This window comes from Xiphophorus couchianus, chromosome 16 (assembly GCF_001444195.1).
Source record: "Xiphophorus couchianus chromosome 16, X_couchianus-1.0, whole genome shotgun sequence".
Lineage (NCBI taxonomy): Eukaryota > Metazoa > Chordata > Actinopteri > Cyprinodontiformes > Poeciliidae > Xiphophorus > Xiphophorus couchianus.
In genome coordinates, this window is record NC_040243.1 from 10920186 (window position 1) to 10945471 (window position 25286).

General features: G+C 38.4%; 3 protein-coding genes across 4 annotated transcripts; 1 reads left to right on the forward strand and 2 right to left on the reverse strand.

Moving 5' to 3' along the window:
* The first annotated feature begins 389 nt into the window (after positions 1 to 389).
* Positions 390 to 5182, forward strand: LOC114160204 (tripartite motif-containing protein 16-like). Of its 2 annotated transcripts, none has more exons than XM_028042673.1 (6): positions 390 to 1651; positions 1766 to 1861; positions 1943 to 2176; positions 3048 to 3219; positions 4295 to 4372; positions 4464 to 5182. In XM_028042673.1, exons 1-6 carry the CDS (start codon positions 1274 to 1276, stop codon positions 4997 to 4999), a joined length of 1494 nt encoding a protein of 497 aa, XP_027898474.1. In that variant the 5' UTR covers positions 390 to 1273; the 3' UTR covers positions 5000 to 5182. The 2 variants fall into 2 exon arrangements, with proteins under 2 accessions (XP_027898474.1, XP_027898475.1); XM_028042674.1 differs by having other exon boundaries at positions 4298 to 4372.
* Positions 5183 to 5269: 87 nt separating this feature from the next.
* On the reverse strand, positions 5270 to 8297 carry amn (amnion associated transmembrane protein). The gene is given in 2 exon segments (XM_028042671.1): positions 5270 to 6883; positions 6885 to 8297. Coding segments are annotated over 2 exon segments (1509 nt in total). The 5' UTR covers positions 6947 to 8297; the 3' UTR covers positions 5270 to 5436.
* A 1403-nt stretch (positions 8298 to 9700) lies between these two features.
* On the reverse strand, positions 9701 to 19428 carry hid1a (HID1 domain containing a). Its single transcript, XM_028042670.1, has 19 exons — positions 19265 to 19428; positions 18499 to 18648; positions 17810 to 17980; positions 16100 to 16216; positions 15419 to 15525; positions 15199 to 15315; positions 14538 to 14745; positions 14374 to 14430; positions 14152 to 14292; positions 13957 to 14047; positions 13579 to 13730; positions 13414 to 13492; positions 13099 to 13263; positions 12782 to 13009; positions 11553 to 11704; positions 11395 to 11481; positions 11215 to 11306; positions 10965 to 11123; positions 9701 to 10377 (listed from the first exon to the last, which is right to left on the reverse strand). Exons 1-19 carry the CDS (start codon positions 19328 to 19330, stop codon positions 10314 to 10316), a joined length of 2403 nt encoding a protein of 800 aa, XP_027898471.1. The 5' UTR covers positions 19331 to 19428; the 3' UTR covers positions 9701 to 10313.
* Between the last annotated feature and the right edge of the window lie 5858 nt (positions 19429 to 25286).

The window sequence follows — 25286 nt, forward strand, 5'->3', positions numbered from 1 at the left end:
TAGGAATTCCTTTTGTTTAGACAAATCCAGGTTACATCAACAGTTCAGACCTGTTGAACATGTTGATGTAACCTGATCACACAATCACAAATATGTGACTTATTTGTCACATATTTGTCAAAGATCAGAACATAATACAAATTCTAAATTGTATTTAGTGTTGTGAAAATCAACTTAACAAATCAGCCATAGCTTTAACAAATTTCCAACACACATTAAAAAAAAAAAAGTGAGTGCAATTTTTTTTTTGTTTGTTTTTTTTCTGAAAACCAATCAACAAAACAAACATAAGTAGGAGCGATTAACCAAACAATGAGCACTGGCAAGGTGTTTATGTTTTTAATTCAATTACATTCAATTCAGTTTATTCATATAGGTTTGTGCTTTAATTCTTTTTGTGAATGCAGCATTTTTCCATTATTTTATTTTGTTTCTGTGTGTCTGGGAGTTTGCATCATTCATGTGTTTGCTGCACATTTTTACCTGTTGGCTACCTTACTCTCATCAGAAGGATCAACACTTTGACTTGTTGAATACATAGTAAACTCTGATGTATTATCATTTAATACACCCCATAAGAATCTACCTATTCACATGGGAAACATGTTAAAGTTCTCCTGATGTTTCTGTCTCTGAGTTAGAGACAGCCACAGAACAGAGAATGAAATGCTATTGTGCTTGCATTTTCTGCCAAATATGCAATAATCCACACTCTCTGCACACAGACAAAAGACAAGTGTCAGTGTTGCCTCTGTGCTGCATGACATGAAAGGAAGGAAGCCGCCGTGCAGATAAGTACTGTAGTCAGGAAGCTCATGGAATTTTGTTATCAAAAGGAAAGCAACCGCTGTTCTTAGCAGCAACAAAGTTTCAGTGAAGGAGAAACTTAAACAAGTCTGACAACTGGGGAAAAAAAAACAATTAGTGTCTAGTTTTGAAGCAGCTGTTTCATTGTGATATTTCCATGTCTTTAATCAAATGCATCTATTCTTTAACAGTAGTGAGGAGTCAAAGAAAAGTTCATTTCTCATCCCTGTAAGCATATTTCCTCTTGTCCTGCGTTTATTTTAAATGTAGCAAGAAGAGAAACAGGGAGGGGTGAAAAATGAGACTGCTTACAGGCGTGGTTCATAATTCTTTCCTTACTCATTACAGGGTCTTTCTGCCTACAACTTTCTTTTGTTTCATTATCGAAGCTACAAAATAGACCTTGTTCGTGCTTAAAATATACACCAGCTGGTTTCGTTTAAGGCAACAAGAAAATCACTTGAATATGACGACGACCAGCACAGATGTCGAGGAGAACTTGAGGGAAAAAGTGGAGGATCGGCCACCAGCCACACCACTGCGACAAGATGTGATGTGTGATTCCTGCATGGACGCCCCCAGCAGAGCGCTTAAATCCTGTCTGACTTGTCTGGTCTCCTACTGCGAAGCCCACCTCAGACCCCATCTAGAGAAAGACAAATTTCAGAACCATCGCTTAGTGGATCCCCTCCATGACATCGAGCGCCAGACTTGTGAAGTTCATCAGCTTCCCTTCAAGAGCTTTTGCTTTCTGGATGAGTGCTCTATCTGTGGGGACTGCGAGGGTCAGGAGCACGAAGGACACGAGATATTGTCTTTGGAGGAGGCTCGAGTACACTTTGAGGTCCTTTAAAATATGAAAAACACACAGTTATTGTTATGTTCTGTTTCTTAATCTGCTCTTGTTTATAAACACTTTTCAACATGTGTTGCTGTCCTTTTTGAAAATCATTTGTAGACTGAACTTCTGCAGAAACACCAGAGGATCAGTCAACATGTCTCAGATGTAGAGAGAATAATTGGAAAATTGCAGAGCAACGGTGATTTAATCAAGGTAAGCTTATGATTGTAAAATCTTCTATTCTCTACATACTGAACTGATTGCATTATCATTTCTTTTTTCTCCTGTCGTCAGTCTTCAGCGCAGGAGGTTTGTGTTACTGTTGAACAGCAGTTCAATAGGCTGCAGAAGACTGTTGAAGAGGCCAGAAAACGGGTAGAGGCGCTTTTGGAAGGAGAGCAAAAGCAAGCTCTGAGACAAGGGGAGAGCATTCAGGCACATCTGGAGCAGAAGAGGGTGAAGCTGATGAAAACTGCAGATAAGATGAAGAAACTATCCAAGAGCAAATCTGATGTTGATTTCCTAAAGGTACAGTGTCTCTCAGAGAAGTACACACCTCTGTTAAAATTAGAGGAATAAAAAAATATCCAGTCCTATCTGAAAATGAACCCCGGGTTATGACGCTAATTCCACCATTTTACATTCTGTGCGTGGCATTATTTTGTAATGTCCAGGGTTATTTTTGTGACAAAACCTTTGAAATTGTGGCCCAAAAATAAGTACATTTCATCAGACCATAACACCTTCTGTCACAAGCTTTTGGAAGACTACAGATTATTTTTTGTGCCAATCTTTAAAACATTGTTAGCTTTGAATGTCTGTTTTACGTGCGTGTCATAGTTTGTTGAATTTTTTGTGAAATATTTGCACCCTGGACATTCCAACTCAAATGATCTGATTTTGATAATCAATGAGATTGGTTGATTCATGGGCCTTAATGTTTCTGAAATTCCACCCTGATCATTCATTTTATGCAAACAATTTTATTTATGTTTTCTATGTTATGTTTAGTTTTTTTAATACAGTTATATCATATGCAGCAAGGTAAACCTATGATGACACTGACCTTTAGTAGCTTGTTTTACTCTCTGTTTCAGCTTCACTGGTGCAGAAAACAAGCGCTCTAATAATTGGGCAGAACAGAAGAAGGAATATTACAGAGTCTGGTGTAGGGTGTCAAAGGTTTGATGTAATGCGGGATTTCACCAAGAGATGCTCTTAGAACGAGTTTATTTTGAATACAGGCTTGTTGACAGTGTACATAAACATTTTCTGTGACTCTGCAGAAAACTATTGAAGTTCCGGTTCAGAGAAAATAAACTGTATGGGTGTTTCTTTTTTGTTTTTTTAATGTCATAATCCAGATCCATTACATGCATTTATTGTTATCACATTCTAGGATTACACAGAGGGGAAGAAGGGACTGATCGACATATGCATGTCCACTGTGCACATCAGTCGAATGCACCATCTACATTCATGGGCTCAAGCAGTGACTGATGTAACTCAGGAGTTGTGTGACCTGATTATGGAGTCCTACAGTGAAAAAATGAACATGGTCTCCAAAAGTGGTGAGTTAGTTTTAGCAGCGTGTCTTCAGGATCAGTAAAGAGGAAGCTATAGATCTCATCTCAGAATAAGCCTTAAGTGTGACAGTGAAGTTCTAACCTATGCTTGCTTGTGCACCCCTACAAATGACTTCATGTAATGTTGATATTACAGAAGTTCTTGTTACTGGTTCCTATTATATTTAAAGTTGTAGGGTTTTTTAAATATGGCTAAAATCTGTGATATTCACCTTTTAATCCAAGCTGTTTATCTTTAGAGCATGTCAAAGTTACAGATGTGTCAAAAATCTTGAAAAAGTTCATCCTTTATTGCAGTACTTTATTATAAGGCTGAACATTTTATATTTACATTTATTAATTGGGGCCACTAGTGATTTTTAAACCAAATCACCAGTGGCACCTTTGCTCTGAGTGCATTGTACAATAACCTTTTGTCAAGGGAGCAGTACTCTCCCTCTACCTATAACGTTTCACAAGCTTGGAGTATAAATCTTAAGCTATTTCTCTTTCTACAATCTCTCTGGATCACCGAGAGTCCTGGGTCCTCTCATATTGTCTCTTTCTTCAGTTCTCTCGGTTTTCTGCATTTTGATACATTTTTTAATGTCAAATCCACCTGAAATGTTTTATGCAGGAAACCTGTACTTTAAGCTATATTTTTGGACTTTTATTTTTTACCTTCTCATTCAGCCTATTGACTAATGGCCAAAGCAATGGGCCTCTGCATCATAGCATGTTTAATCTCCAGAGAACTGGAACGTTAACTACTAATTAGAAGTATCCAAAAAGTGTAATCAAACGCAAAAGTTAAGTATAAGTCAATTAAAGGCCTAATTATATTGCTTTCAAATTAACTTTAAATGGTGCCAATAATTGTGCTAGCTGGGATTGAGTTAAAAAGTATATTTTTTAAATTGAATTAAAAGTTGGATTTGGAGTGGCTGGAGTTCTATAAGATTTTGCTACTGCAATAAAAGATGAATTTGTTTTACGGCTTCGTACACTTATTTCCTAGTGGTGCCGGTAAATGTTGCAAAATTTAACAATCTATGATTAACCTTTCTGTCAAATGATAAAGCAGGTGCTAAACACGCGATGCCAGAATCTCTGCCATCTACTCTTCCTGATCCTGAGACCCAGGAAGACTTCTTGACATGTAAGCACTTTTAAATCCTTTGTACCTTCTCGTTTTCCATCACAGCTATAAAGTCAAACAGTTTCCCATAAAACAACATTTCCTGTTTCAGACACAACGAGGTTAACCTTTGACCCCGACACTACCCATTACTTCCTGCGTCTAACGGTGGACAACAGAAAGTTAACCAACACCAGCCCCTGGCGGCACAGCTACCAGGACCACCCCAGCCGCTTTGAATACTGGCGTCAGGCCATGACTTCAGAGAGCCTCTACCTGGGGAGACATTACATCGAAGCAGAGCTGAGCGGAGTGGGCACACATGTCGGGGTTGCCTACAGGAGCATCGATCCTAAGGGAGAGGAAAGTGGCAGCTGCATCACCGGGAATGACTTTTCTTGGTGCGTTGGAAGGAACAACAGAGGTTTCTCTGTCTGGCATGCTGGGGAGGAGACACCCCTGGAAGCCTCTGATATAGCAAGGGTTGGCATATATGTTGACTTTCATCGAGGTTTGGTGTCTTTCTATAACACAACAGGGCCTATGATGCTGCTCCACACGTACAACACTGACTTTATAGAGCCCTTATATATAACAGCCTGGTTGTCAAAGAAAGACAATGTTGTGACTCTGGTTAATGCAAAATGATGTAAGCACATTTTCTGCTGAGTTATAGCAGTTTATTGATGTTTCATAATAGTCAAAAATGTTGTGCAAATAGCAGCTATTTCACATGCATGTCAACAAAGGTGAAATTTACTACCATCTAGTGGTAGCTGTGCAACAGAATGCAAACAGAGGACCCATCTCTACATCAGGATTAGTTTTGTATCTTGTGCAGTTTTATTGCTGTTTTATTGCCACTAAACGCAATGTGAATGAGGGAGAGCGGATCACAAAAACCCACACGGTCACTTATTCTCTTTATTTGCCCTGCAAGTTTATTTGGTCATTAAACTTCTCATTGTCCCACATCAATATACAATCACATTGATAAGACTTAGCTGTTATAAATTTACAATCATCCTCTATCTTTTTAAAATGCATGTTGACATTTAATCACAAAAGTGCGTGAAAAGTTAACTTCAAACTGTAAAATCTATTTCGTTCTCATCATAAGCTGGATTTATAAAGTGCACGCCTGCCTGAGTCATGGAGATGGAATCAGTGCTATACAGACCAGAAATGTTATTCAGCATATCAGGTTTATCAAATATCGGATTGTCAAATCCACGGTCAGCGGCCGCGTTGAGATCATCGACGTCAGTGTTTCTCCTGAAGCGGCTCAGAGATGGCATCGAAGGCATCGAAGGCATCGAAGGCATCGGAGGCATCTGTACAATTCCCTTACGGATTAGCACAACCACAATCACAATAAGTGTAACCACGAGTAAGACTCCAAACACTGCCCCAACTACTGTCCCTGCACTGCTTCCAGGCTCACTAGCAGTCTGAATTTCGGCTCCTGTTATGCCCAGATTTGAGCCATGAGATTTAATATCCTTGGTCATGTCCTGGGCCAGCACTTCCGATAGTTTCCCAGTCTCTCCATCCAGAATGACTACTTGAATTTCAGGTGAAGATCCAAATGGGATAATTCCCATCAACCTCTGTGGCTTTAAGATTTTAGACATGCCCAGCTGAATGGACTGATATTTTGGCAGTGAAAGGAAAAGGTGACGGATTCGTCCCCTATAATTTTCCAGGTTAAAGCTGTCAGAAAAATGGATGAAGATGATTGTGCCACACACCTCGCAGCAGTGTCCGATGGGAAGCAAAGGCTTTTTACAGCTCAGAGTGCCACAGGTCACTGTGCTGCAGATGCGTTCATGGTTGACAGAGTTCCCACAGTCACAGCCAGTAGCATCCCCACAACTTGGGTTTCCAACAGTGACTGATGATGACCCGTGAAACTGCAGCAGGCCTGATTGTGAGCCAAGATACTCGGAGAACTCGGACTTGCTGTCAAATACATTTCCCAGCACAGATACGGATTTGACGGGGATGGTGGTCTGGCTGGAGCTGGTGTCCACACGGAAAGAGGAGAGGGGTTTGAACACGACGTCATCCTGCTGACAGGGTACGCTCTCCTCATGCACCGAGAAGAGGAAATGTCCATCCTGTAGATCATTCAGAGTTGCAGCTGCCTGCCACAGAGCAGGATTAAACCATTGAAGCGAGTCAGCGTCTTTGAACTTGGTCATCACTCCTGCTCCGCAATCAGGGTCCTGTCCGCTGATTACATAAAAGCCAGCTCCCGAATTCAGAATGATCTCACCATCCATCGGTAGCGTCATCTCCTGCACGGCATGAGTGGTTTCCACAAACACAGACACTTTTCTTTGAGATGAAAACTGAACTGTGTCACTTCCGCACGGAACTTCTCCTTTATCCCAGTTGGTCTTATTCTCGTAATTGGTATCAGGAATCCACTGCTTGTAAAGGGCATTTGTTGCCCCAACAAGACAGCAGATGAGGAGTACTTGTGCCATTTTCAGCATCTTGAATGTTTGTGGCAAAGAACGGAAAATACTGACCTTTGATTCCAACCTTGTGACAAACATGAGAGCAGCACGGCTTACTGCTAAAGTTCATAAGCTCATCCTGTTCATGAGCAGGTGACTTGTAAATATTTACACCTTCTGCCTTGACAGTCCTCCTTTATGAAAACCAGTTCAAACTATCCTCACTTTTGGATTTCTGTGTTTTTTATTTTTTTATAAATACTTTTTAGCAGGTTGATATAATATGGAACACTTTCAACAGGTTAGGATTTTATGTTTGGCACATTGCATTTTCTTTCTATTTGTGAAGAGAAAAATAGCAGTAGCCAGCCTTAGTTAGGTTAAAGTATATTTCTTATTGAGGGTATTTAGTTTGAGCTGTTTAATCATAAGTTGCTGGAGATCATTTGCGTTTGTGCAAAGAACATGACCTCTGGTGGTTATATGACCTATAAACTCAGTAAATTAATTACATTTCAGAAGAATCTGGAAATGTAAAGATGCCTTTGAGAAACTAGTTTAACACTTTTGACAGATCCGCACAACCTTTGAGGCTTTTAAAAACGTTTTCTGCATCTGACCATAAAAATCTCCACTGCATGTTGCTGCCACCACCTTATTTCATGGAGATGTTACATAATCATGTACAACCACACATTGTGATTTGCTTCAAGACAAAAAAGTTCAACTTCGGTCTCATCTGACCAGAGCACCCATCATGACATGTTAGAGTCCCTGCATGACAGTTATTTTGCCTGCTTCTCTGATTAACGCTCTCCTTTCCTTGGCTGTTAATTTCTATGTCAGGCCATGTCTTGGTAGGTTTCCACTTGCAGACGATGAATTTAAACAGAGTCCTGTAGGCAGAATATTATTTTAGAAACTAGATATTGAGTTATCTGAGCAAGGGTGGCTGGGTGAATGATGAGCCCTTTTGTTATTTTTATTTGTAAAGACAGTTTAAAACTAACTGTTATGCTCAGCTTAACAATTATGCAACGGTTTGTACAAGATTCTCACAAGTTTCCCAATAAGACACACTTAAGTTTTTTGTTGTAAAGTGAAAATGTGGGGGAAAAAAAAAAGAAAAAAAGTTGTGAATACTTTTCCAAGGCAGGTCTTGTATTGCTTAGTTTTTTTGTGGATTGTCCAAATGTCCAGAGTCAGCAGGAAAAAATTGCTGGTCAAACCTTCCATGAAAATATTTCTAAGAATACGTTTGTGTGTTAATAAAACACATGAACCCGCCAATGAACCTGTACTTCTCTCAGACGCAAAGTCTTTTGTTTACATCAAATCCCATGTAGCGTAAGCTAAGTAGATGACTAAGCAAGTTACAATTTCTAACAGGTTCATGGAACTGGAAAAAAATCTGTTTATATTTTAAACAATATCCTGAATTTATAAATGTCTCCAAGACACAGTTTCTATTTTACTCTGAACAAAACCTTCTAGACGCGCTTCTTGGAAATTGACATGCATAAATAGGGTGTGGTTAACCCAATCTCTCTAGGGCTAAGAAAAAATGGGGGAAAACATGTAAGACCTTTGCTAAAACTTTTTTAATAGATACACGTACGAAAAATACGTGACTATATTAGAGGGATGCAAGGAACAAAATACATAATAGAGGCATAGAACAGTAAGGCTGAGAAGTAAAAATAAAGTCTAATAGAAAAATGTATATTTAAACACAAGTTATTTTTATGTTGTTTTTAAAAATTATTTTTTATCTTTTTACTATGACCCTTCTTATGTGTCTAGAATAAAGATATGATGATGATTTAGCTGTGATGGTTTGAAGATGAAATGGCCTAAAAAACAGTGAGAACAAAATATAATTAGCTTTATTTTTAAATTACTAATAGGTCATAAACCAATTTCAGATATCTTGAAAATGAGTTTGGTGAAACTCATTTCATGTTAAAACGTCCTGCCGTTTCCTGTAGCGAAACATGGCTACAGGCGTGTTTCGTAAAGTTTGTCATCAAGCTGATACCAATTGACCCAATTTGTTGTCATTTGTTACACCTTGTTCAGGGTAGCTTTGTAACCCATGCAGAGAAGAACACATGACATTTTTTTTTTTAGCTTTGAGACGTGTGTTAATGAACACACCGTCAAAAACTTGTTCAGCAGATAAATAAAAGGAACACACTTTTCACTCGGTAAATATGAAAGAATGCTCCTGTACACTTTTTGGGTATTTAACACATAAAAGAGAGAGAGAGGAAATAACTGTATCTATCTACATTTAGGAAAAGTTGAGTGGAAGAATTAAGTGGATAAGTAGCAAGGATAGCTACAACCTTGCCTTGAGCACTGTTGAGGAAATAAAACTTAAAGTTGAATTTTAGGTTTCTATTAGTTGTAAGTCAACAAAAATGTTATTGAGGTCAATACACCATGTTTAATTAATCTAACTGCAGTTTTTAAATTAAACTACTAAAATAAATAATCTAAATATCCCAAAATCTAATTCTACCAACACTGGTAACCCTGTGGATCCTATTGTCTTTGTTCTACAATCAGAACAATCTGAGTTATGACACATAAGCTGGTCAAATAATGTCTGAACTATGTGGCCAACTGCAAAAAAAATAAAATAAATTATATATATAATTGTTCATCCAACTCTATGTTGCAAAAATCCATCTTAACATTTTCAAATGAATGGGGAACCTAAGTCAAAAGGTATTGTGGCTCCATCTAGTGGCTAACATGGAAATTCCACATTCATTTGGTAAACAATAGGTCAAGGTTATGAGCTCATATGTACGCAGTTCATCTATCTGAGGACACGCTAAAGCATTTTTCTGCAAAGCATACCAACAGCAACACATAGTTCACAGAGCCATAGTAATATATATTTTCAGGACAATTCAAGAAAATACAGTTTTAAAGTCAAGCACTGCAAGGTTCACAAATCAAAGCAAGAAGTCAAAACAAAAAGTCTAAAATAAACCTCTTGGTCATTTACATAGAAACATCTCCATATCTGAAACGTCACATTAAACCACAACCTGAACAGACAAGTCAGAGAAGTGCAAGTTCACTTTAAAGCATAGGAAATACAATAAATAATTAGAAATACTAACACAGTGTCATCCAAGATAATTTACATGCCTTTGTTGGAAAGCACCACATCCTCTATAATAAATATCACAAAAATTAAATATTTCTGTTACACTTCTTTGCTTTTTGAAAACGCTTCATTCTTCTCAGTGCTTTAACAGACATTCTGCTGTCTCAAAGTCTTAAAGAAATGTTAAAACATAGCTGTTTATGGACATTGATGATACTTCATACATCTTTAATCTTTCCAGGTCAGAAAGTGTTTGGTGCAAGCATAATAATTAGAAGACAGGTCTAACACAGTGAGGTTTTTTTTTTTCCAGGAAACCAGCAGATACTTCTAGAATAAGAGCAGTTCAGTTTTCAGTCATCAAATGGTTAGCTTACATCCTCTGGATCTCAAAAAGGCGCACGTCAGTGTCATACCAGATGGGAGGATCCACATTGCTGCAATAAATAAATAAATACAGATAACAAATAATTTAATCAGCAGAGGTGGTAGATCCTGATAGAAAATTAATTAAATCAGGACATTATTCTTTGGCATCATTTTACAAATAGCAGAGAATCCCACAACGCTCAGTATTTGGTCCCACACATCTTTCTTTTTACTATGTGGTGTCAGCAGGAGACAAGGCAATCATTTTCACAGCTGTGTATTTCCTTATGGCCCAAGGCTCATCCATACACTTTGACTTGTAATTTGATGTTAAATCATGGATGCCAGAGATTTTTCTTCACTGAAAGCCTATAGTTTTCGTTATGGCACACGTCTCCAGAAAGAGAAACACAGCACAACTTCAAAAATAATTTGGCAACAAACCATTCAATCAGAGAGAAAAGCATCCGCATCATCATCAGATTTGATTCACATGGCTATTATACAAGTCATATTGACTCCTTAAACCCAAGAGATTCAGATTTTCAAAATTTAAAACAGCTAATTGTATGCTGTTAGCAAAACATTTTAGGCATTGCCTGGTTTACTTAATATTCTTTGTATTATGACTGATTTACAGTCATGCCTGACTTACCGCAAGTAAACAACTCCCCACATGTAAGTACGAAACCACATAGCAGTACCCGCATTGGCCTGATACTTTCTGATGAGGATGGGGTGAGGAACCGGCAACAGGCCCACTAACGTGCCATGCTGAAGGAACTTCAGGATCTCTGATTCATCTGTTAGACCCCTGGAGAGAAAAGGAATGCATATTTTGTTTTTCTGACAATATTTATCAAAGGGTTCAAGGAGACTTTTGCATTTCAGGACATGAAACCAACTTGTCAATGCAGATCTTTTCCACCTGGGGAACTAGTACTTGTAGAAGACGCATGATAGTCTGAAGGGGCAACTTGCATTTCCAAGATATGATCTGGGATAAAAGAAAATAATTACTTGTTTACACTGTTAAAAAAATTCTAAAAGTTTATCTAATAACTAAGGTTTTACAGTTTGCTCACCCATTCTGGGGTAGGAGTCCATAACGAAGTCGAAGAGGCACTTGACAAACGCCTTCTTTCCATCTCTGCTTCAGTGTAGAAAACATCCTGGTAACACCAAGAAAACATTTGACATTAAATTCATTGACAACACATGGAGACAATAACAAAGCACTTACCTCATTGTCTCTGCCTGAGTTTGACTCTGTGTCACTGCTCCCAGCGGCTACACTTTGGTTTGAGTGGACCGTCTGTGGAGAGTCTACCTTTGGGATTGACACCATGGTCCCGTCCTCGGATACCTGTGATTTCTCAGTCAACTTATCTATGCCTGAAAGAAGTCAATGGCATAACAATAATCAATGAGGTGGCACTGGTCAAAAACATTGGAGAATCAGCTGGATGTCCTTGCTGTTTTGGTGCTAGCTACTTATAGTAATACAAGCTGTTACTGTATTTCTTTTCATTATATGATTTCAGACATTAATGGAACATGTTTAAAATGATCTAATGAGACACGGACTGTGTAAAAAGTGCTAATAAATATAGTTGCCATATTAGATATTCAAGACAGAGCAAACTTTTTAAATTTGAAAATAAAATGTAATCTTCAAGAATGCGATTGCTATTTTAGGCCCTTGCAAGGAGATCCGCTAATGCAGATTGACGATATAAAAAGGAGATCCTACAATTTAAGCTTTACTTCATGACAAACTTTACTGCATGGTATGATCTATATTTTATAGGCAATAGATGTGTTCATATCTATAATCTTAGCTCTTAGTAGTTTGAAGGTAAAATAGGTGTAATTAAAAAGCATATGCATGGCAACTCATTGTGTTAAATAGAATGGAGTTGCAATTCATGCAACTAAATTTAGATCCATCTATATTAACTGGATTGATTTTCTTACATTTTTTTGAACTTAAAACTTTTTGTAACTTTTTGCAAGAGGTGACACATACCAGTCACCATCTGGTATGTGTTCAACAATTTATCATCCACAAAACGTTTGAAATTCTGCAGTTCAGTCAAAATGTAAAATTGGGTTCATAAACTGAAGCCTTTGTAAAAAAACACCAAAAAAAAGTACAAAAAAAAAAAAAAACAGTTACAGAACTCCATGTTTCACAAACATATCTGAATCCAGATATGTCATACGGTTGAAAAAATTGTTGCATTATGCAACACATTGAGGCTCCGAGCAGCAGCTGGTGTTCTAGCTCAGCCGGGAAAACAGTGGGAATTAAAAAAGAGGAACTTCTTTACAAGCATAGCTGTAACAAAAAAGTGGTTCATAAAACATTTAACAAATTCAGGTCCAAGAAGAGGGACCATAAAACTAGGGAAGGTTTTATATTAATTATGTAATGACAGAATCCAAAGTATTCAGTCGAAATGAAAGTACCTGGTATAGCGACTAGGCTGGCCTTCAGTGTACCCGGTTCTGCTGGCACCGCGGGGTGGGAGCCCTCCATGGACACAGTCTCTTGGGAGCTTGTGCGGGAAATCACATCTGGTGACTTCTTCTTCCTCTGCAAAGCCTTTTGGATTGTAGCGGGGTCAGAGGGCAGATTTGCCAGCTGGTGGAATACGTTGCGCTTGCGGATGATGGCATAGACAAGATTGCAGTTTCCTGGCAGAGAGATAAAAATTATTATATAAATAGACATGCAAAATTAAAGCATTTCAGCAACACACAGACGCAGAATGGATCCAGCTTACCATCAAACTGGTACTGGATAATGTTGTTGAAAGCCTCAAGAAGGAAGAAGACAAGATGGTGGTTCTGAACGGTGGAGAACAGAAACCAGGTGGTGGAGAAGGCCTCCAGCAGGTGGAGTAGTTTATTGGCTGCTACCATGGACAGGCTCTTCAGGTAGGGGGAAACTGAACAAGAAGAAGAGCAGATGCAATAGTTGGAGAATTCCTATTTAATTCAGTTAAATATGAGAACTCCTTCATGACATTAAGCCTGAAACATATAAATGTTCTATGATTTCAGGAAAAAAAATAATAAAAAGAAAGATGCCAACTTACCATTGACAATAATTGTGAGCAGGCAGTCGAAGAGAGGCTGGAGGCGCTGGTGTCCTGTGGTGATAATTTTGTGAAAAACCTAGAAAACAAACAGAAACAGTGAGACTTCACATGACTCCAATCAGCAATAATTGTTAGCTTTCAGGAAGCAGTATCCCGTCTCACCACTATCAGCAGGTCTGCGTGCGTCCCTGTGAACACCGGGATGTCCATTGGAACATGGAGAGAATATGGCTTATTCAAGCGCACACCAAAGTTTCTCTCCCCGCTCAGCAGGAGCAAAATAAACACACCGATGTGCATGAGTCCGACACGAGCTGCAACCAGAACACAACGTACTAATGGAGTTGAGGCATTTGACATATGAATATGCTTTTATGTAAACTATTCCACATTCTCTGTTGCCACGGAAGGGAAGGATTTGTTATTGTTTTTGGTGTTAAATGAAAAGTAAAGTAAGAGAAGTAAACCATGTGGCATCACACATAGCTTAATGCATTACTTACAGTAGTGTTGGCCTGTAGCATAAAATCCCAAACTTACATTGATCTGCCCTGGCATCATTCAGGTAATAGAGAATTGGAACGAGAACATCCAGCACATCACTGCTCTTCAGGACGAAAAACAAGAATTTCTGTCGAGTGAATCATACAGTAAAAGTGTTAATTAACAAAAAAAAATAGAGAGAGAGAGAGAGAGACTCCACTATTGTTTCACTTTATTTGAGTGCTTTTCAACCTTATTGAAGTCGCAGAGTTTCCAGAAAAGCACCAGCAGCTCTTGGTGGAATTGAATTTTCTTGGTGGAGTGGGGCAGGTACGTCTGAGCCAGAGGATTGGTCAGTAGACGAGCGAGCCCCTTCAGCACAAAGTCAAAGTCCTACCGATGGAGGAGTGTAAAGATAACTTTCAGTAAAAGAAAGAAATTGACCAAAATTGTTTATTCTTTTTAAAAACAAACCTCTTCTCTGTGAATCCTTGACAAGTAATTGACAAAGAGGTTTTCAGGGCCAGCATTCTGCAGACAGATCAAGATTTTATTTTTTATTTATTTATTTTTCACAAAAAGATATAAAAAGAAATATTGTCAATAGGTTGTCGGCCTTTGTTGCTCTCTTGTTATACCTCTAGTTCCTCTATGCTGGATGATGAAGCAGCAGGTCGGGGAACTCCTCCATCGTGCTCCAGTGTCACAATAAGAATCTGTACAGCCTGCTCCACCAGCTGCTCCCGGTAGTCTGCGAATAGCAGGTGGTTGTAGGGGATACCGTAGCCCACCGGATCATAAGCACAGACCACGTTGAGGAGAGATGTGAATAGAGGAAGAGCATGTCTAAAGAAGAAAAAAAAAAAAACATGAAAAGACTGTTAGAGACTCATAAAGTGAATCTCAGTAAACACTTTCTCTTTGCCGACTGTGTTAACTACATAAGGAAAAGGAAAACTCGTCCATGTCAACATGTTGACAAAATGATGTGAACAAACAACAACTGTGAAATGTGAAAAAAATAAATGGTTGTTTTGTAAGCATTGACAGGTCACCAGTTCATCGCAGGACTTTTCCAATTGATTCCACTTAAGAATTTAAGTTTTAAATAAATTGAATTTGGGTTTTATTAGCTGTAAGACATAAGTACCAAAGTTAAAAATCAACACATGAAATATACATCACACTGAATATGATGATTCTATATCTTGAGTTTCTCTTGTGGAATTTAAATAAATTAATTGTTCAATTTAAAAAGGTATCCAACTGTATGTGGACGATCCTATAGAATCCCCTTACCTATTTTCTGTGGAGCAGAAGAATGTGACCCAGGGGTTGAGGACGCTGTTGTCGGGTGAAGGAGGCAGGTACATGGCCTCTGAGAAGCAGGTTAGTAACAACCTCAGCAGCTCTGCCCTGAAGATTCAAAAAATCGGATCATTGTGTGACAGAAAGGGAAAAATAATTCTGATTCTGTGATTTAGGTGTTGTCAGGTGCAGAAATATAAACCAAACCTACCTGTTGAGGTCATGGATGTAGTTAAGAGGCGGGGACTGTGCAAATCCCACCCCAGCCTCCCAGATGTACTCACAGCTGTCTAAAGACTGCATGTTCTCCACTGAGTCCTGAAAATAGTCACGATAAACACTTCAACTTGAATTTCTTTAAACGTTGCTAATGGCCAAACGAGAAACATGGCATTAAAAAGATGCCCTTTAGTAGACATACACTAGTTCACTCTAAGGAACATATAATGTGTTGGTCTCAATCTTTGGAAAGGAAAGCCTAACTTTCTCCTGTTTTAAAAGATAACTGTTTTACATTTCATTTTACAGTCAACATGTGACAAAAAAAAGCACTGTGCATTTACGGCAGCTGCCTGGCTAGACATTCTTTACTTCTGAAAGAGGAAAGTTGATGCCTTCCTGCTGCAACCGGTGGAGAAACCTGTCACTATCTCTGCATTCTGCTTTCAGCAAAACTCAAGGGACAGGTTAGTGAGGTGACTTCAGATCAGGAAAAAGAAACAGTGCTACAAAAATAGCGCTTACCTTTCAATCATGAGACAAGATTAGAGTGAGGCTCGGACGAGACAGAAACTATTAAACTATTCCCGACACTGCTATTGCTACTGCTGGTAAAATGACAAATGAATGGGATTGTAAATTAGATTGCAATGTGAGGACATTAGGTACTCACAGGGCCTCTTCTGTGACTGTGCACAGTGAAGTCAGGGCAGAAGAGCAGGTCAGCGATTGCCAAGAGCAGCGACTCAGCCAGTGGTCGGGCTCCATCATCGTCATCCAGCTCATCTGTCTGAAAAAAGATGCCCGCAAGAAGCTTTATTTGCATGTCAGAACTTTCCGCTGTTTGCCAAAATAAATTATTTAATGTAATCTGAAATAGACAAGAGCTCCTAAAATGAAAAGAAACTACTTTGCTATGTTATTCCCATGCTGATTGGCAAAAGGAAAGGGCCAAAAATTGCGCATTACAGCTGGAAAGAAGCAGCTTCAAAAACTTAAATGGGCCACAAAAAGCAACTGCCTTTGGCATCCCTTGTGAGATTTGCAGACCATAACCAAAAAGAAACCTTATAGACAAGGTGCACTAGCATCTTGCCTGTGAGATTTGATCACAAAGGACAGTAAATACAAGTGCGAAATGCATCTGAATTATCTCAGGTTGGCTTTGCTGTAAATGATGGAAATGGATTCATTCTGAACCACATGACCCCCCACTGACCTGATGTGAATCCTGTCAAGCAGCAGTTATTACCAGAACATCTATCTAAATTAACTCATTGTTGGAACATTTTCTTTGTTTATAAAGTCATGTAAGCAAAAGATTAGTCCTATTGGATTATATTTGAGAGTTTTCTCTCTAGAGGATTATTTCTTTTGACTGAAACAAATATAGCTTCAAAAAACCAAATGGTAACATTTAAGATTAAGATTAAGAGGTTAAGATGGAAGAGAGCAACTATAAATAGACGCAGCAAAGTAACAAAACATATAGACGTTTTGGATAAAATGCTCAATTATCAAAAGATAGTAGCCATACACAAGAAACCCCACGGAGAAACAAGACAAGGCAAAGATGCAAACTGACAAAAAAAGAGATCACTAAACAACACCTAGAAGGTATAGCAAATATAGCTGAGTCAATTCATCCCTTTACCAATTCATATTGCTTCATTTTATACCTACATGTCTCCATTTGATCAGTTCCATTTCATAGCTATAAACAAACTTAAACTGTTGGATATCAGTTTATTTTTGTTTCTATGGAAGCACTTTCACTAATTTATTAGGATAGAAAGCCTTAGAAATCCTCGTATTTCAGTTAATTGAATGGAATTTTATCTTCTGGAAAATTGGTATCTTTACCCCACTTAACATCAGTTTTGGTTCTAGCCCTTTTTTGGGGCATATGAGCCTTGGGATATATCACATGTTATCACCATTGATTTGTAAAATCCACTGGTCACATGAACACATTTCATTTTAATAGATTGTAGGTAAATTACTCATAACTGCTTTAAAATTTGTAACTGAGCAAATGAAGTAAGAAATCTCCAGGCCACAAAATGACAAAAAGGTAAACGCATGAAATGACCAGCAACCAAAGACCACAAAGACATATAAATGACAAAAAAAATGAATAAATCAACTAATAGATCAAATATTATGTATTTGTAAATAAAATAAATAAAATAGGATGCCAAATGACAAGCAAATGCAACAATACAAAAAAGTCAAACAACAAGCTCTACAGTGATGTCCACTAATAAATTCAATATGACTGTAAGACAACTTAACATCGGTTCAATAAAACATAAAAACATACCACCAAAGGGGCCTCAAAATCTGTTAAACATTACCAAGAATAGTTTCTGTTTCCACTCACCCCAGCATGTCCTGCACCAGGCACCGTTGACCAGAAGAAACCTCTCCAGTCTTGGTCCTCAAAGATGTAGGGAAGAATCCGGGTCAGGATGCGAGTGCAGTTCAGAATCACCTGCTTCTCCCTATCGGTTGGACAGCCAGACTCTGCTCCCTGCACCAGCTTCTCCACAGCCTGGAAAAGAACAAACAAGACATTGTGACACTGTGTATTTCCATCCGGTTTTACTCGTGCTTCAAATGGATTTTGGGTGCAAAATGTATAACGTAAGCTATAAATCTAGAACATCTTGCTTACATAAGGAGCACTGTTTTTATTTTTGCAGACAATTACTAAAAAAAAAAAAAAGTCTGCATTTTATCAACAGTGTGCCAGCCCTTTTGTCTAAAGCAGATAAACCCTGGTAACAAGCTTTGCTTCGAGGACTCTGGTCTCCTTGCTCTTTATTTAATTATGCTGCACGCCTGTGTGTGTCTGTTTTGTTTCAGATATGCAGCTTCAAATGGAAGCTGGAAATAAGAGGCAGGAAGCAGAGAAAAAGGAAGGGGAGTTGACTCATTATTCCCACATCTAAGTGGCTTCCAAAGAAAATAAATAAATAAATCCTGCACTGCTACAATAATATTATAATTTCACTCCAACGTGGGGATATCCTCATATTCCTATACGTTTTATGTTCTTTCTGTGGGTACCTTATAGCAGAGGGTTGCCAGGTTTGACGGCGACTCCTCTCGAACAGCTCTTATCTCTGCAGCTGGCACCAGAGCAAAAACATCCTGGACTGTGATGGTGGTGTCTGCCCAGAACTGGTCCCAGAAGGCATCCTCTGTGGCTTCCACCGGCTGTGGAAAACACGGACACATTCAGTCGACAGATTCACCAGATGAATCAGATTTTAGACGCAAAAGTCAAGCACAATATTTACTCATTTTTAATTGATAACTATACTTGTCTAACCTGATGGTACACAAATGTCCATTATCTTAATGGCAATGTAAACACTGAAGCTTGTTCTAGCAACAGTGGGAGCTTTCTGCTGCGCACCAACCTCAGCCTCCACCTGCCGCATCTGCAAACGTGTTTATTCCCGGAATTACGTCATGAGCTATGATTTTGCTGAACGCCACCAGTAATTATCGTCAAACACTGAATATGTAGGCTAACGCCAGGACACACGGTTATGGTTATTTGTTTCCCAATCCAATTTATATGTACCACGCATTTTTACGGCGCCTTTAATCTACAGCTCCACAATGACATTATAATCTTATCTCATCATTTTTGCGAAATAAAAGGTTGGGTTTTAAAAGACTGCTTGCAGGCGGAGGTCAATTTTGTTTTGCTGATATTTCGGAGCCGCTTTCTCATCTACTCGGTGATGCTCTGCGGTGCGCTCTTGCGCTCTGTTGGTAATAATTTGTTCCACTGGAGCACACATATATATATATATATATATACCTGCGTTTTGGTCGTGAGCTGGATCACCGCTTTCCTGAAATTTAGCTTTGAATCGCTGCTTCCCATCGCGGTCGATTCCCTTCAGACACGTAAATCTGCTGCCGCTGAGAATCCCTGTTAATCTCACCTCCGTCCTACGCTTGAGTCATTGGTGGAGGCGTGTTTTTTTCTTTTTTTCTTTTTTTTTTTAACTATTGGCTGGCTGGAGCTATGGAGCGTCTGAAGTGCCAGATTGTGAAAGATAAATTAAACTGATAAATAAATAAATAAATAAAATTACAAATATGTCATATCAAACTGGAAATAAATAAATGGGATGTTCATAATCAACTGAATGGATAAATAATTCAATAATATTTTGCAGAAAATTAGAAATTCTATAAAGGTATTACGTATTTTTAAGTATTACCATTATAATTTCATGATTCCTTTACTGTAGTGGATTAATTTATATGCTAATTAGGCCTGCCTCTTGATACAAATCAGTAAAGACTTCACAAAAAATAAAAATAAATACAAGTGCCATAAGAAAGATGTGATATAAATATATATGGTTTTAGTAAATAAATTTAATATTAAATTACTTATTTTGTAACTTCTTAATTTGATTTATTCTTCAACTTAACTAAGACACATTTCCAAACAGCATAATTTGATATGCTTCCTTAATGTCTATGTGATTCAGGCTGGAATACCTGATTGAGACTGTAGATAAAAGTAAGAAAATAATAATAATCTTAAACACCTTGTGAACTTTCATCTAAATTTTACTAGGATGAAAACACCATAAAGATTAAAAATCAGTTTTTCAAATGAGTCCTGGCCAAGAGACACAAATGCAAATATCTGATATAATAATACCTATATTAAATTAAATTCAATATAGGTGTGATCTTCTAAGAGATTAATGATCTATTTTGAACTTGTTGAATTTGAAATCTGTTATACGTAATTATCATTTGACTAGGCAGTAAAATAGAAAATAAATGTGAAAACTAAAAAGAAAACCCTCAAACAGTAAAAGCACCACGAGAACCACGATTATTCCTACTAAAAATTGAGTTTTCATATTTTTTTTCTGGATCCTAAATTTTTGGCTATTTCCATCAATGAATGCTATATAAGCGACTCTTTAGTTGTTATAGCAACCTATCAAGTTTTTTGCAATGTCGATGTTGATCGAAAACAGAGTGCTCAAAAACTTTCATATGTAGTATACAAAAACAGCTTCACGGACATCGTAATATTTTTACAAAAATAACCACCTCTTGTTCATGTAAAAGAGTTGGCAGATTGAATCTGCTCGGACAGGGAAAACTCAGTAGTCCCTGCGCAGCCGCAGTGAGTTGTAAACACAACAGTTGCGGTTGGCTGTGTATGTTCGAGAGCTAGCTAGTCTGAGCTAAGGTCTAGGACATCTATCGGCTCTGGTCATATATCGACATTTTAAGTTAAGTTAGCAGTTTCGTGTGGGACTTTTGCATTAGATAACGCTGACATGAAATGTTGAGAAAACATTGCTAATATAGAAAAATACGTTAGCTCGCTATGACGTTAGCGTTAGCTTGTAACCAATGACAAAGCGCCTGAGAGGAATTGTTAACCAGCTAGCGAAAATTTTTGGTGTTTATTTCCTATTCAACGCTGCTTATGCTTGATTGTGTTGCTTAAAACAGAAGCTTATTAATTTGACAGCGTTGCCAACATGGACCATTGTATACCGCCTTTATTCAGCGTAATTAATTAGTTTGAGAAAGTTAGCTTAAGCAAAGCAATAGGCCATCAACAGACATCTTGAGACGGTAACTAAAAAGCCGAATAATTCTTTCGGATTCAAACAAACTACGGTAGAAGCTCCTCCAGGTGGAACAAGTGTTATCATATGTTGACTGACAACAGGTGAGTTCATTCTGCACTTTAGCATTAATAACACGGGATTATTTAAAACATTTTGCATTGATCATTCACACCTCGCAGTAGCCATTTTAAAAACGTAGATTATGCTAAAAAAAGAGTAGCGGTTGTCTACACGCTGGTACACCAAACATAAAGGTGTTCGTATGACAGTAATGTAGTTAATATGTCATTTTCTGGTATTGCTACTGTTTTAAGTAATGCTCACATTAGCTTGTCTAGATATTTATGCGACAGCTTAGATTTCAGTGTCTCTTCGCCGCAGTCTTTTCTTATATTAGTCAGTTTTTATTTTTTTAGTCAGTATTTTTTAATGTATATCCCCTGTATTTTACAAACACTAAACCTTTTCACATTTTGTCGTATTTACACCCACAAATTTAAATCTGTTTTATGTGAAATGCAAACGAAAATTAGTGCGCAATTATGTTGTATAAGCTAAAGCAGGGGTGTCAAAGTCCAGTCCTCAAGGGCCGGTGTCCTGCAACGTTTAGATGTGCCTCTGCTGCACCACACCTGAATAGAATAATTAGGTCATTAGCAAGGCTTTGGAGAACTGATTTGCACAAGGAGGAGGTAATTAAGTCATTTCATTCCAGCGTTTTGTACCTGTGGAACATCTAAAAACTGCAGGACAGCGGCCCTTGAGGACTGGAGTTTGACACCTGTGAGCTAAAGGATACCTGGCTCTTCTTTGGAAAGCAGCCCCATCTCTCAGACAGAATGAGGAGTGTCTGTGAATATCACTTGTCCAGTCCTTCCACAGATTCTCACTTGAAATTATTCTTGAATATGCTTAATATGAAACATTCAGTTTCAGTTTGGATATATATTTACACCCAAAGTACTGGACAGCTATTTGCATCATTTTCTATGACTGTTTAAGGTTAGTTCACTTTCTGTCTTTATGTATTCTTGAAAATATGACTTTTAAGCCCATTTGTCCCAAATTTGACCCCAACATGTTTTTTTTAGGGTTGCTGTCCAGCTGGAAGAGCAATCTTCCCCGGTTTAATTTATTTTCAGCATCCAACACGTTTTCTTCAAGGATTTCCTTCTATAGAACTTTATCAATTTTCACTATTAACTTTTACCAGCTCCCTTTTTCCTGATGAAGAGTGCTGCCACCACTGTGTTTCACCATGTGGGGGTGGTGTGTGCAGGGTTAGTTTTCTACCTTTCATAATTTTTAGCATCATTGTGGTCTTATCTACATACACCACCCTCTTTCATGTGGTTGTTGTATCCCCTCCAAGGGTTGTGGCGAACTGCAAACGGGACTTCCTGTGGCTTTCTTTCAGCAATGATTTTGTTCTTTCCACATTCTTTTAAACTAGATCTGTGCAGTGCATGACTAATAGTTGTGCTTTATGCAGATTTTTTCCACATGAGCTTTGACTCTGCAGCTCCTTCAAAGTGACATAAATCTGGGCGGCTGTTTACTAGTTCAGTGACTTCTAACGGTTGCTGTTTGCATTGGACTTTATTTAGGGGTATCCAAGTAAAGAAAGCTTTTAATTTTTGTTTTTGTTGTGAAACAACTTAAAAACCATGTGAATTTTGTTCTACTACATTTGTGTTGGTCTGTCTTGTAAAGTCTCAGAAAACAGATTGTGTTGGCTATGACATAACAAAGTATACCCTTGTGCCAGTATAAGTTCTGGTCTGCTCTCCATCCCAGAACCAGAACCAAACACAGAGAAGCAGCAATCAGCTTCTATGCGTCACAAAGCTGAAACACTGAGTTCCTTTAAACTTGACTAAAAACTCAGAGTTGCTATTGAACCATAATAAATGAAACAACGTTTCGATATGTAAATGATGGCACCTGACAAAATGTCATGTTCACTGGTTTTCTCAATTGTTGACTATGTGGTGTGTTCTGTGACTTTGTATTTTTATGATGTAAATAACTTTGAACTGCCTTGTTGCTGAAATGCGCAATACAAATAAACTCGATTGATTGAAATGAGAAGACTTGAACATTGTTTGCCCTTTGAATTCTTAGATTCCCACACACTGTTGTTAACTTGAAGTGTTGTAACAAAGAAAAATATCCGTTTTTGATGCAGGAAGCGACAGCACAGCGGTGGTGATGAGGAGAGTAGCCGCCTGGTGCCTCAAGCCAAAAGGCAGAGCGGAGCTCATCCTCTCTCCCCTGAACCAGGTCGGGATGCTTGGGACTCAGAGGTACTCTTTCTTTATGACTCTCTCTCCAAAGCATAGAAAGCCTCTGTGATTTCTCATTTCGCGTTAACCGTAAAATGCATCAACTACAGGCTTTGTTATTTATCAAACAGACATCCAACAGCGAGAGCAGCAGCAACATCAGCAGTCCCGAACATGCAGCTGGCAGTCGGTGTGCTTTGGGCCCCTGCAGCCCCTCCAGCTCCGGCCTCTCGTCGGAGCTGGGCGGCCCCGCAAATCAGCTGTCGTACCTGCAGATCAACCGCATCCTCAGGGAGGCCCACTTCTATAGCCTGCAAAGCCGAGGTCAGCTCAGAGACCCCAGATGAAATGACGCTGTCCTCCGAGACGCCAAGGGACTGAAAACGTGTCGCTGATCGTTTCGTTCGGCTCTTCCTCTCCCATCTTCAGTCATTGCAACACATATCACAGCTGTACACATCTATGGGTGGATGGCAGTATCTATAAGAGCAGTTCATCTATCAGTTGAGCAATAACAACTTTGATAACTGTGATCTACTCAAAACATTCTATACTCCACTTATTTTCCGACCAATCTGGTTTACCAACTGCTCTGAGAGCCTTAAAGTGTATGCGACTGATTGTGGGTTCTTATTTGTTCTCGTTAAATTCTACATGAAAACCGTATCTCTACGGTGAAGTGGCCCAGTTTTGGGCCAGTCGTTGTGAAGTGTTTAGTCTTACAGTAGGGTTCTGACAGGTGTGAGTAAATGGACCGGTCTCAGGGAGGATATGTCTTAGACTGCTCTCTTGCTTTCATATTTTGACTGGGGGGGGGGTGAAGGGTTGGGGGGATGTTAAAATGGGCAAGACTTTCAATGTTATCTACTAGAATTCAATTTAGTTGAAGACAAGTCAGGCCGTAGTACATAGGGTTTGTTATGATAGCATTCCAACAGACTTCAGGATCATCTCGGATCATATATTAGGCTTATCCCTCTTGGGTTTGAATTTTTCTCTCACACTTCGTAGTTTGTGAACAGACCTGATTGTAACAGGATTTTTCTTGAACATTATACATCCCACGGGTTCATTTTTGTCACTTGATTTTGCTTTCTCCAGATCTCAATAAGACTAATTCGATGAGCTGGTTGTAAGTATCGCTTTACTGCCTTATAATAGCTACATTTTCTGATCATAGACATAAAGTTCCTTGCAAAAATATTCATACCTGTAGGACACTTTGTAACATCACAACCAAGGTATTTCAGTGTTTTTTATAGTTACTTTTGTGATAGAACAACACAAAGTACTCAATCAACGTAAAAATGAAAAACAAATATGGTTTTATTTTTTTGTTTTGGAAATAAAAATATCTAAAGGTGCTTTAGGGATGGGTGATGTGGACCTCATATTTTAGGATGACATTCTGGCATTTAAAACAATAGCAAAAAACATAATGAACAAAAATTTATGACATTGCTTTTTGGCTATAAATCTCTAATTGCATGTTCTGCTCTAAAACGACTACCTTACTATACTCCAATTACTTTGAGTAGTGCATTTGTACAACCAAACAGCACACATGTATTGCAATCAGCTACATATTATATGTCATAAAAAATAAGCACACACCAAAGGCTTCAGTACTGGAAGCTCCTCCAGAGTAAGCATGCGCCTCTTGGCTGCTTTTCAGATTAACGTACGTCTTACCCACACTGTCGGTTTAGTCAGAAATGCCGTAGTTGGTCTGCAGTTGTGTACTTTGCATTTAGTGCCAGGCAATAAAACAATTACAATACTTTATTGAGGAACAGTTAATGACTAACAGTAATGAAGATAGACTTTAAGGTTTAATAACAGACCCTACATGTGGCCCATCAGGCAGTACCTATGGCCACCACTATTTAAGCATTTTCACAAGATGGCGAAGAGATTGCAACTAATAATGTAAGCTTGA